Source organism: Brassica napus, chromosome A7, assembly GCF_020379485.1.
Source record: "Brassica napus cultivar Da-Ae chromosome A7, Da-Ae, whole genome shotgun sequence".
NCBI lineage: Eukaryota > Viridiplantae > Streptophyta > Magnoliopsida > Brassicales > Brassicaceae > Brassica > Brassica napus.
In genome coordinates, this window is record NC_063440.1 from 13,667,698 (window position 1) to 13,680,184 (window position 12,487).

General features: G+C 34.0%; 2 protein-coding genes across 2 annotated transcripts; both read left to right on the forward strand.

The window, feature by feature from the left end:
- Positions 1-162: 162 nt before the first annotated feature.
- Positions 163-2,672, forward strand: LOC106354858 (helicase-like transcription factor CHR28). The gene has a single exon (XM_013794904.3). It carries the CDS (start codon positions 445-447, stop codon positions 2,152-2,154), a length of 1,710 nt encoding a protein of 569 aa, XP_013650358.1. The 5' UTR covers positions 163-444; the 3' UTR covers positions 2,155-2,672.
- Positions 2,673-3,443: 771 nt separating this feature from the next.
- LOC106356470 (putative leucine-rich repeat receptor-like protein kinase At2g19210) lies at positions 3,444-9,020 on the forward strand. Its single transcript, XM_022689378.2, has 13 exons — positions 3,444-3,893; positions 3,968-4,514; positions 5,323-5,801; positions 5,887-6,025; positions 6,106-6,177; positions 6,260-6,331; positions 6,766-6,846; positions 6,973-7,139; positions 7,224-7,435; positions 7,520-7,646; positions 7,738-7,800; positions 7,897-8,086; positions 8,165-9,020. Exons 1-13 carry the CDS (start codon positions 3,818-3,820, stop codon positions 8,571-8,573), a joined length of 2,634 nt encoding a protein of 877 aa, XP_022545099.1. The 5' UTR covers positions 3,444-3,817; the 3' UTR covers positions 8,574-9,020.
- The last annotated feature ends 3,467 nt before the right edge of the window (positions 9,021-12,487 follow it).

Sequence of the window (12,487 nt, forward strand, 5' to 3'; positions counted from 1 at the left end):
AGGTCGTATGATTTGTTCTCTCTCATATGTGCATTACGTATATTTATAGCTACAAATTTTATCCTGATTAAAAAGCAATTGTTAAAATTAGAAAAGGAAATTTAACTAATTAATTCCTATTTTCTTATTGGACACTGAACGTGATTTCCTTTTTCTAAGGGTTACGTTTTTTCCTTTTCTTAATTTTTATACTTAAAAGATAAATACGTAGTTGATTTCTTGTGGGTCAAGGAACCTTTCCTTTTCCCTAACTTATGGGGTTTAGGAATTATCTGTGAGGGTGTTAAAAAAAAATGGAATTATCTGTGAGTTGCACAAGAAAAAAAAGGGAATTTTCTGTGTTATTTGTTAATATATAAAGTCAAAAGTTAAGATCTTACGTTAGCTATAATTTTTTTTGCTTTGGTCCAAAACGCAACCCCTAAAACATCATCAAGAGAGGCGATGAATTATCCAATCTACATTAGTTCAAGTAGTGATGATGAAGAAGACGAAGTTCAAGAGCCCATTAATAGTCAACAACCTGTGACGACGACGACCATCATTAATGATGAGAGACGTATCTATCAAGCTGCGTTACAAGATCTGAATCAACCCAAAACCGAAAAAGACTTACCTCACGGTGTTCTCTCGGTTCCTCTCATGAGGCATCAGAAGATCGCATTGGAATGGATGCGGCAGAAAGAAAGGAGTTATAATAATTGTCTGGGAGGGATATTAGCTGATGATCAAGGACTCGGTAAAACAATCTCGATCATTGCTTTGATCTTATTACAAAAGTTGAAGTCGCAATCACGGCGTGTGAAGAAAAGAAGTAGAAGATCTGGTGGTACATTAGTTGTTTGTCCAGCTAGTGTTGTAAAACAATGGGCTAAAGAGCTCGATGACAAGGTCTCTCCTCAAAATAAACTCACTGTTTTGGTCTACCATGGTTCTAGAAGAATCAACGATCCTGTTGAGCTGGCAAAGTACGATGTTGTCGTGACGACTTACGCGCTTGTTACAAACGAAGTTCTTCAAAGTCAAAGAAGATTCTCTGGAGCACTAGGGAGAGTTAGGTGGTCGAGGGTGGTTTTAGATGAAGCTCAGACAATAAAGAACCACAAAACACAAGTTGCAAGAGCGTGTTCTAGTCTCAACGCCAAAAGGAGATGGTGTTTGTCCGGAACACCGATACAGAACGAAGTCATGGATCTTTTCAGCTACTTCAAGTTCCTCAGGTATCATCCATACGCTGAACTATGTTCGTTTAGCCAAAGAATCATGGTTCCAATCAGAAACAACCGTGTGAAAGGTTACAAGAAGCTTCAAGCTGTTCTAAGAGCTATATTGCTTCGCCGTACCAAAGAAACATTACTTGATGGGCAACCTATACTTCACCTCCCTCCAAAGACTATTAATCTGACTAAGGTTGATTTTTCTCCAGAGGAGTTTGCTTTCTACAAAACGCTTGAAGCAACTTCGCAATCAGAGTTCGAGGCCTATGCTGCTGCGGGAGCGGTCTACTCAAACTACGCTTATATTCTCGTGATGCTTTTGAGACTACGCCAAGCTTGTGACCATCCATGGCTCGTTAAAACATCGAGCTTCGAACGTGTGAACCAAAGCGGCTTTACGTCGACGAAAATCAATGCCGTGATGAACACTCTAGAGTCGCTTGGGAAGCAAGTTAAGACCTTGGTGTTCTCTCAGTGGACTGGTATGCTTGATTTGGTTGAGCATAGCTTTGGTAAAAGCGGTGTAACGTTCAGAAGACTAGACGGAACAATGTCTCTAGTAGCGAGAGACAACGCTGTGAAAGAGTTCAACAATGATCCAAGTGTGCAAGTGATGCTGATGTCGCTTAAAGCTGGAAACCTAGGATTGAATATGGTGTCGGCAAGTCATGTGATAATATTGGATCTTTGGTGGAATCCGACAACGGAAGATCAAGCTATTGATAGAGCTCATAGAATTGGACAGACTCAGGCTGTTACTGTGACTCGTATAGCTATCAATGGTACTGTTGAGGATAGGATTTTGGCTCTTCAGGAGACGAAAAGGATAGTGGTTGCTTCTGCGTTGGGTGAAGATCCTGGTGAACTATCTGCGACTAGACTAACTGAGCAAGATCTTGGATTTTTGTTTTTTGGTGTCAAGCAGGAACATATATAACATTTTTAGCTATATAGGAAGATCTTGGGTATTTGTTTTTTTTTTGGTGTAAAACAAGATTTTGATTTGGATGTTTTAATAGCTATGGTGATTTTCTATTTAATAATTATTTTTTAAAAGTTTCCTTCTTATATGAGTTTAAGAGTTTTTTTTTCTATACCTATTTAAGGATTTCATATGATTAATTAATAACAAATGAAGCTTCCAAAAAATAACTTAATCTCTAAGAGAGATTAGCTTAAAAGAAAGTAAGCTTTTTAGTTCATATCATTTTCATACAAACTCCTTGCAGCCTGATCATCTTCATCTAAGGGACATGCGTCAAAGCTTCACAAGAGGAAGCATCAGATCATCACAACGTTATTCATGGACATGAAGCACAAGGAGACACAAGCTAAACACGGATGGTGATTTCCTCAAGTTCATCTCAATCTTGTGAGATTGGCAATACTCATTTTCTTATATGAATGAATCTACTCTCAGCAGAATGCTTTGATTAACTCACAAGCAGTTTATAAGCTTAAACAATTCTTATATTTGATGTTTTGTCTTTGGTTCAAAATCTAACTCTAATGAGAGCATGTCCCTCATGGTTCTGCTGACACATGATGATGGTACTTGTACACTGCCAGCATTCAGAACATTTCTTTTTTGACCAAGCAATAAGCTGCCAGGCAACAAGACAGCTATCATAGGAAAAAGTGTACACGAGATTATAAAATAGGAAGATAAATTCAGGCCTCCACTGCACCTCTGTGAAGTCTGAAAATCGAACTTATATTTCCCACAACGAATCTTCCCTCTAACTACCTTTTCACATAGTTGGAATCAAACTTAATCTCTGAATGTGACGATCCGAACCGCACCGCACCACATTTAATATTAAAAATATCTCATGTGAATTTATACTTTTTTATTATTTTTAGAACTGCACCATAGTTATTCCGCATGTTACCATTTGGACCCTTAATTGAATCATTGTATAAAGAGAAGTGGTTGAAAATAAGCTGATTCACTGTATACCGCAGAGAGAAGAAAAGCAACTCTATGAAGGCGTAAAACACATTGTTTATGTACTAAACTGGGAGATTACTTGCATATATTTTGAAACTAGAATTCCCAATCCCAAAAGGCCAAAACACGACCACACAACATTTGAATCTTCTCTTGCTAGAGGTAGAGGATATCAATTCATTGTTTTTACTGTACTGCTGTCAAACTATGGAAGGAAGATATAATATAATCATTTTTAATGTCACTTGCAGTTTCTTATGCTATCCACATACTTTGTTTGAAACTTTCTTTGTCAACTAATCGTACGAACTATCTTTACTTTGGGTTTTTAAACAATTAGCCCACTTGAAAATTTGTCAACTGACAAAAGATCAAGAGAAGTCGTTGTTATGACTATTAACAGAAAGAAACTCTTGGAATATCCCAACTTGCCTCTTTTGACTCTGAAATTTGTATTCTTTTAAATAAAAAAAATAGAAACCGATTTGCTACAGATAGTGCTTCACCATCAGCCAACATGGCTTTATAATAATAATCTTTACAATAAAATTTGTATTAGAGAATGCAGCAAGGTTTGCATAAGTATTTCATAAAGAGGCTTATTGAAGCTGTGTACGAGAGAGTGCTGATCAAGAGATTTTGTCACTAAATGGGGCATCCGTTGATTTCATTCGCAAGCTTCTTTGCTGTTCTTGTTCTTCTTGTTCGTGCTCAAGACCAATCAGGTACGCAAAATCTTGCAAATGTATACATATGACCAATCAGGCTTCACATCTTTATGTGTGTGTTTATATTACAGGTTTTGTCAGTATAGATTGCGGTATACCGGATGATTCAAGTTACAACGATGAAACCACTGACATTAAATACGTTTCAGATGCTGCTTTTGTTGAGTCGGGAACAATTCATAGCATAGATACTCAGTTTCAGACAAGTTCTCTTGAGAAGCAGTTTCAAAACGTTAGGAGCTTCCCTGACGGCAAGAGAAACTGTTACGATGTTCAGCCTCCTCGGGGAAAAGGCTTCAAGTATTTGATCAGAACACGGTTCATGTACGGCAACTATGATACTCTAGGAAAAGCACCCGAGTTCGATCTTTATCTTGGGGTCAATCTATGGGACTCTGTTAAAATAGATAATGCAACAATGATAGTTACCAAAGAGATTATCCACACTCATCGTTCAGATCATGTTCATGTGTGTCTTGTTGATAAAGCCAAAGGAACACCATTCTTGTCTGTGCTAGAACTCAGGCTTTTGAAGAGCGATACATACGAGACTCCTTATGATTCATTGATGCTGAACAAAAGATGGGATCTTGGGGGACTTGGTAATCTTCCTGTCAGGTGAAAAAATGAATACTTTTTTTTTCTGTATCATTGGGATGTGTTTTGTTAGTCTATCTTCTTAAATTTTGATAGTATATATAATATGTCAAAATATGATAATTTCATCATTTATCGAGTTGTTGATTTATAGATAATTTTTATTTTTTATTTACATATTAAAATATTTTTAGTAATATTTTGAAACGATATTATGTATTGATTAAAATTTATGTATTTGATTTTCATCTATTTTTATTACATTATTTGATATAGATTACAATTATTCGAATATGTATCATAGAATTAAACTGCGTTTATATATAATTACATAAAATAATACTAAAATATTAAAATTAAAATAAAATTATAGATTAAATTATAAAGAATAAATAAAAATAAAATATTTTTTTATGCTTATATAAATTTAAATGTAATAATTTATAATTTAATGGAACTATATATGTATCTAATTTTATCGAATTATATTATTTTTATATTGACAAATTTAAAACCGATAATTAGAGAAGCCTCGCCGGTTGGGATCTAAAAAAACGTACTTAATAAAAAAATATTGTTATTTTAATTAATTTTGTTTAATTAATTAAATTTAAATGTGAAGTAAATACCAGAGCTATTTATATGTTGACAAGTGGTATAAAGTGTGTAGATATGGTTTCCAAATATCTTTAAATTAGAACTTTTCTTGTTGTCTTTCCTATTTTCTTTTGTTTTTTGATTTTCCTTTAATTATTAGAACTCCATAAAAACTCTGCAATGGAGGTGCTCTTATGGAACTGAGTTTTAATTTATAGTATCTATATTGCAGGTACAAAGATGACGTTTTTGACAGGATATGGATACCTCTGAGGTTTCCAAGGTATACAATCTTCAACGCATCGCTCACAATAGATTCGAATAACAACAATGGATTCCAGCCCGCTCGCTCTGTCATGAACACTGCAACTTCACCTGAGGACTCAAACCAAGACATCATCGTTTATTGGGAACCAGAGGATCCTACTTGGAAGTACTACGTGTATATGCATTTTGCAGAAGTTGTGGAACTTCCAAGTAACGAGACCAGAGAGTTCTCAGTGCTTCTGAACGAGAAGTCAATCAACATGACCGCTTTTAGCCCTCGCTACTTGTATACGGACACGCTTTTCGTTCAGAACCCAGTGAGCGGTCCAAGACTCGAGTTTCTTCTTAGACGTACTGATAAATCTACGCTTCCACCGATGATTAACGCAATTGAAACATACCGAGTTAATGAGTTTCTTCAGTCACCTACTGACCAACAAGATGGTATGGTTTCCTTTTCTGAAAAAAAAGAATCTTATTGGTTTTCATTATTTACTTTGTACTTATCCATGTTTAATTTGAATTCTAGCTCAAGCAATTATGATGATAAAGTCCAAATATGGAGTGAAGAAGAACTGGCTTGGAGATCCATGTGGTCCAGTCAACTATCCTTGGAAGGATATCAATTGCAGCTACGTTAATAACGAGCCTCCAAGAATCGTTTCTGTGTATGCATTTCAACATATCCTTATATATGTTTTTGCTCTCCCTCTTTCTATGTTTTTTTAAAGAGTTGTGTTATCTGCAGTAACTTATCCTTCAGTGGCTTGACTGGTCAGATTGATCCAGCCTTCTCCAACCTTACCTCATTACAGAAGCTGTCTGTATTTTGCTTCCATCTATAAAGTTTTGTATACATAGTTTTGGAATCTTTAACTGATACAACAAAAATCTCATTTCAGGGACTTATCAAACAACAGTTTAACAGGGAAAGTACCTGATCTCCTTGGAAATCTACATAACTTGACAGAGTTGTAAGTCATGCTAACTGGAATTTAGATGTTGATATGCCATGAATCTGGTATGACTAGATCCGCGAGTATGTTGGCTTTATGGTTTTCAAACCGGAATACTCTTTATCTATAACTTTTGTTTTTGTGGTTTCGGCAAAAACTGTGTTTTTCTAGTTTTGGTGGAAAAACTTGATTTTGTATGGAAAAATGTAATTTTCAGTTTAGGGAAAATTTTGATTTTGAACAAAATTAATAAGATCTTTATATATATGTTCCCACTATTAATAAGATCTCTCTTTTCTCATGCACGTAGCCAATTCATGAACTACGGTTGTTTTACTTTCTCATTTATTCATTTGTTTTCAAATTACCTTCTCTCATCTGTTATAAGACTAGATTACATAATAGTTATAATAACTGAATAATTTATATTGATTTTACATGTATGTCTGCAGAAACTTGGAAGGAAACAAGTTAGTGGGTGCTCTTCCAGCGAAACTACTGGAAAGATCAAATAATAAGTTGCTTGTGCTAAGGTTGTTTGATGATTAAATTTTTCTTTCAAAAACAATGCAGATACTCGGCAGCTGTTTAACCGATTCTGTTTTATGTTTTGGCATTGGGTTCACGTTTTCATAATATCTCTTCATTTTAATCGTTAGAGTTGGCGGGAATCCGGACCTCTGCGTGTCTGCTTCATGTCAAAATACGAGTGAGAAGACAAAGAAGAATGTATACATCATTCCATTGGTAGCATCTGTAGCGGGAGTTCTTGGTCTTGTAATAGCAATAGCTTTGTTCTTGATGTACAAGAAGAGAAATCGAAGTGGTAAAAACATCAAGAAATTATTTAAACTAATCTTCTTAAATTTTTAGGAATCCTTTTAGTAAACTTGTCATGATATCTTTACAGGCGGCTCTAATGGTGTTAGGACTGGGCCATTGGACACAACAAAACGTTACTACAAATTCTCAGAAGTTGTGAAAATTACAAACAACTTTGAGAGAGTACTTGGACAAGGAGGTTTCGGAAAAGTATACCATGGTGTCCTAAATGAAAACCAAGTCGCTGTCAAGATTCTTTCTGAATCATCTACTCAAGGGTACAGAGAGTTCAGAGCAGAGGTCAGTTTCTTGCATACTACTAAAAGATTCAGTCATTATAATGTGAGTGAGTTACTGAGCATGCATCCACTTGTTTATCATCAGGTTGAACTTCTCCTGAGAGTTCATCACAAGAACCTAACCGCACTTATTGGATACTGCAACGAAGCCGAGAAGATGGCGCTTATATACGAATTTATGGCTAATGGAACCTTAGGAGATTATTTGTCAGGTCTCTTCTACCTACTTTTTGGTCACTGGTCTTTTGCTATTGTAGGCAGAAGAAACTAAATCTCACCCTTTTGGTTACTTTCTTAATCAAGGGAAAAAATCTTATGTCTTGAGCTGGGAGGAGAGGCTACAAATATCATTAGATGCTGCACAAGGTTTATATAATCTCAAAAACTCATACCAGAATAAGAAAGGTGAAAATAAAATGAAATGAACTTAGTCTTGTGTTTTATATTTTTCTGAACACTCAGGGCTTGAGTATCTTCACAGTGGCTGCAAGCCTCCCATTGTACAAAGAGATGTTAAGCCGGCTAATATACTTATTAACGAGAAGCTGCAGGCCAAGATTGCTGACTTTGGGTTATCTAGAAGCGTTGCATTGGACGGTACTAACCAGAGTACAACTGCAGTTGCTGGAACTATTGGTTATCTTGATCCGGAGTAAGTAAACATATCTTCTTCTGCTTTATTTTCATATTAGCTGTAAATGTTTCTTAGACTCTATTTTACAAAATGAAGGTACCAATCGATGCAACAGTTAAGTGAGAAGAGTGATGTTTACAGCTTTGGGGTGGTTCTTTTGGAGGTTGTGACGGGCCAACCGGTGATTTTACGTTCAAGAGCAACAGCAGAGAACGTACACATAACTGACCGGGTCGAGTTGCTTCTGTCCACCGGAGATATCAAAGGCATTGTGGATCCAAAGCTAGGAGAGAGGTTTGATGCTGGTTCGGCATGGAAGATCATTGAAGTAGCAATGGCGTGTGCATCTCGTAGCTCTAAAAATAGACCTACCATGAGTCAGGTGGTTGCTGAACTGAAGGAGAGTGTAAGCAGAGCAAGAGATGGTGGAGGTTCCGGGGCCACTAGTGTTACAGGGCCGGCGATGACGGCTGGTGAATCGGGAATGTTTCCTCAAGCGAGGTAGATGAATGCTGAGCCCATCTGAGTTTTTAACTTCCAGAAATTGGACAGTTCAGTGTGGTGTGGAGTGGAGTGGGATTATGAAGAATAATAACAAGGTTGAGTTTTGTTCATTTTTTCCTTTTGTAAGAGATACTTGTAGAAGAAGTTTCGTGTTTAAAGGTTTTTGTCATTTTCTCAGTTTGATCAACCAAAGATCTCTGACCAGAAGAAAATTGGAAACACATAACTTGATGATCATTTGTATCCAACATGGCATTCAAAGGCACAAAACATATTATTCAGAATCTTTAAACTGATATGCTTCTAGGGATTTGGACTCTCGAAAGGAATCTATAAGTGAGCTCACGTAGAGATAAAGTACATAACTGCAATGAAAACGTAGCAAGTTCACCTTCCAAGCCTTGGGCCATATATGAAATTTTGGGGTTCGAAAGATTTCTTAAAAAGTTTAATTAAAAAAAATATAGTTTTGGGAGTCTAAGCCTACGTAAGAAACTTTCAAAAATTCTGGGAGTCAAGGTAAATGTTTCATTGGACTGTGTCCATATATGGTCATGCCAGTGGCGGAGGCACGTTTGGTAAGAAGGGAGCAGTTGTCCCCACTCCCCAGTAAAAAATTTAAATTTAGTATATACACCTCCGTTCGTTTATACATGACGTTATAGAATTCTCACACAGATTAAGACAACAAATGTTAAACTCTATTTTATCCTTTGTCGTTATTCTTTTAGTGCTCTTGTCCACATCATTCGGTTAAACTTATCAAAATATATAAGGGTAAATAAAGTCTTTGTTATTATATTATGCATAGATTTCAGGAAAGCCTCAACTATTTTGACAAACAAAAAAAGTTAAAATGTCATATATAGACGAACAGAGAGAGTATTATGGAGTAAAATAGTTTTTTTTATCATCAGAGTAAAATAGTTTTTTTTCCTGTATCAAATAATCCTATTTGGCTCCACTACTTTTTTTCTTTGTTTGATTTTCTTTTTTTTATTATTATTTTTTGTGTATCCAGGTAAATTTACTTGTCTTTTTGTTTAAAGAGATCATTTATATAATTTAACTTTATACATTAATCAATAAGTGTTGATACAGACCTATATGATATTTTAGTATATCTAAAAGACATGCACTGACACATTTTGTTTTGTTTTTTTTTATGTAGAAAGCTTCTAAATTTTTAATTCTACTCTTCAAATAAATTACAGTAATTAAATTTATAAAATACTGTTTGCAAAACTAATTGGTTTTAGTTGATATACTAACAATTTTTATATTTACTATTTTACAAGAAGAATTTATAATAATTTTACACAATTCATCATATAGTATATATGTTTGTTAATTTGATAAATATATAACTAAATAATCAAAATACAATGACTAAATAATGTTTTTCTATTTTTGTAAAACATTTTTGTTACTTTTGTAGAAAATAATAGCAAAGTATAAAATATATTTTACAATGTATTTTTGTTCAACAATGGTTTTAATATATCACATTTAAAATATTATATACTATTAAAAATATTGTTAAATTTAATAATAAAAATTAATTTTTAAATTTTTTTCCCAAAAAAAATTAATTCTGGCCATGCCTAACCCAACCATAAGAGAAAAAACAATGACTTGTATAAAACCATATAAGTTAACTCCAAATATCCCAACCTGCTATGGAACTCGCTCCTTGACTGAGGGAGGAAGATCATATCCCCACGAGAGCATATGGTTTTCTTTTATGCCCGCCAGATTCTCGAGAAAGAGCGAGATTGAATAAGAATACCTAAGAGAGAGACATTGAGAAATACGTTCGGACTAGGAAACGAAGATGAAAATATATTAACAAAATTTGAAACTAATGGTCGGAGGCTTCAACAGCTCCAACATCGGCTTGTTTGATTTGTTTTGCTTTTTTTTATGTGATTTGTTATATTTCAGGTCATTTAATTTATTTGATTGTTAATTTACTTTAAATTATCTGGCATAAAAAGTTATTGTTATTTTGCGTACTTTTTCTAATGAATCTGAAACGGCAAAAGTTTTGGTTCAGTTGAACCGTTTAAAAAAGATAGTTGACAGATTTAGAATGGTGGCGACAGGTTTTACCGGTTTCAAAATCGTTAATGGTTCTTCGGATGATATAGTTCTTGTTGCAAACTATGTTTGTAGTATATACCTCTAATTAATCAATTATTTGGAACGTGATCTCTTTCACTTTGTTACTATCAACATAGCAATATAAAGAATTGTCTTGTCTTGGTGTCTCTTATTGGAACAATAAAAAGAGAGTAGCATTCATCATCAATTCAGTTTAAAGTGGTGTTTTGGATTAATATGAAGATTATCCTTTGAGATTCAACTATTCCAGAAATAAATATAGAGCCTTTATATGAAATATATTCAATAATCACAAAACAATATTAGTATATCATTTTTCTATGTTTGTTTTTCTATTTCTAATTGTTTAGAACTATTTGTTTAAAAGACTTAATAGTACAATTTAACGTTAAAAAAAAATTATATCACTATTTGGTATTAAAACAAAATTAGTAGTAGACGATATCTACGTGTATAAGTTACACAAATATAGTTAGGTCCCATAGATTTTCAACTAACAAAAAGAATAAACAAACATAGAAAAATCTATAGGACCTAACTATGTTACACAAATATAGTTAGATTTTTTAGAGCAACATTATTGCAGGTCTTTGTTGGTGTCTTTAAGGGAAGAGGGACCACGATTTGGTAAAACCAAAAAGGGACAAAAGAGAGAAGTCCTTAAATAGGGAACCAGAAAACAGTATTTTCTACACTGTTTGCGGGTCCCACTACACGTGGTGACCCTCGATTGATTGACTTTAAAAAAAAAAAAATCAGAAAACGAAAAAAAAAAAAAAAGATTTTAAGGACTTCTGTCCCATAATGTTGCTCTTACAAAAGACCTGTACTATAACGCAACGAATACTGAAAGAACAAAAGCAAGGGAAAACAAACAAAAACACGAAAAACCAACAAATCACAAGCTCTATTGTAGTTCACGTCTAGGAATCAATAATATTGACATCTGAATGTAACCTGAAAACGACCATTTTGGAAACAGTAAAAAATATATAGCAACAATAAACAAAAAGAAAACGTGCGGGAATCTTCTAGTTCATATATATTTAGAAGACTAAGAGCCTAACTGATATAACCACAACAGTTGCGGGTGTGGTTGTGGGTGTGTTTACGGATGCGGTTGCGGGTATGTTTGCGGATTTGGTGGTTGTGGTTGTAATTTTAAACATTATTAAAATATTTGTATGACTGGTACACCGGTTAGAAATTGGTACATCTGCGTTAGAAATTGGTGCATCTGCGGGATAGTTATCAATGGCTAACAACCAAACGCCACATATTATTAAAATCATATTATAATAATAAATATAAAATTTATATTTATAAACTATACTATTAAACTTTTTAAAAATTATACAGAATATTTTTGTTTAAAACTTTTATAGTATAAACTAAAATATAATATTTATTTTAGTATTACTGTTATTTCAAATTAAAAATTTAATTAAATATTTTATTTTTATATTTATATAGCTTTTTGGTTAAAAAAATGTACCCTCCCGCAACTGTCTACAACAGCAAAAGTTATCTGAAACCAGTTTTTAAATTTAAGAGGTTCGGAGCGGTTTAAAATGATTTATAGCTTTTTTAGTGATTGTTTCAAAACACCAACAACTGCTACCAACCACAAAGGTTGCGTTTGCGAGTTACGGGAAAACCAGTAATTTATTTTAGAGGTATACATATGAGATAAATTCATTTTTGTTTTAAAAGTACTATATTTCAGAAAAAAAAGGAAGAATATATTGGAGAATAAATGGTTCCGTTGAAAAATTAGGGACTGTCCAAAAT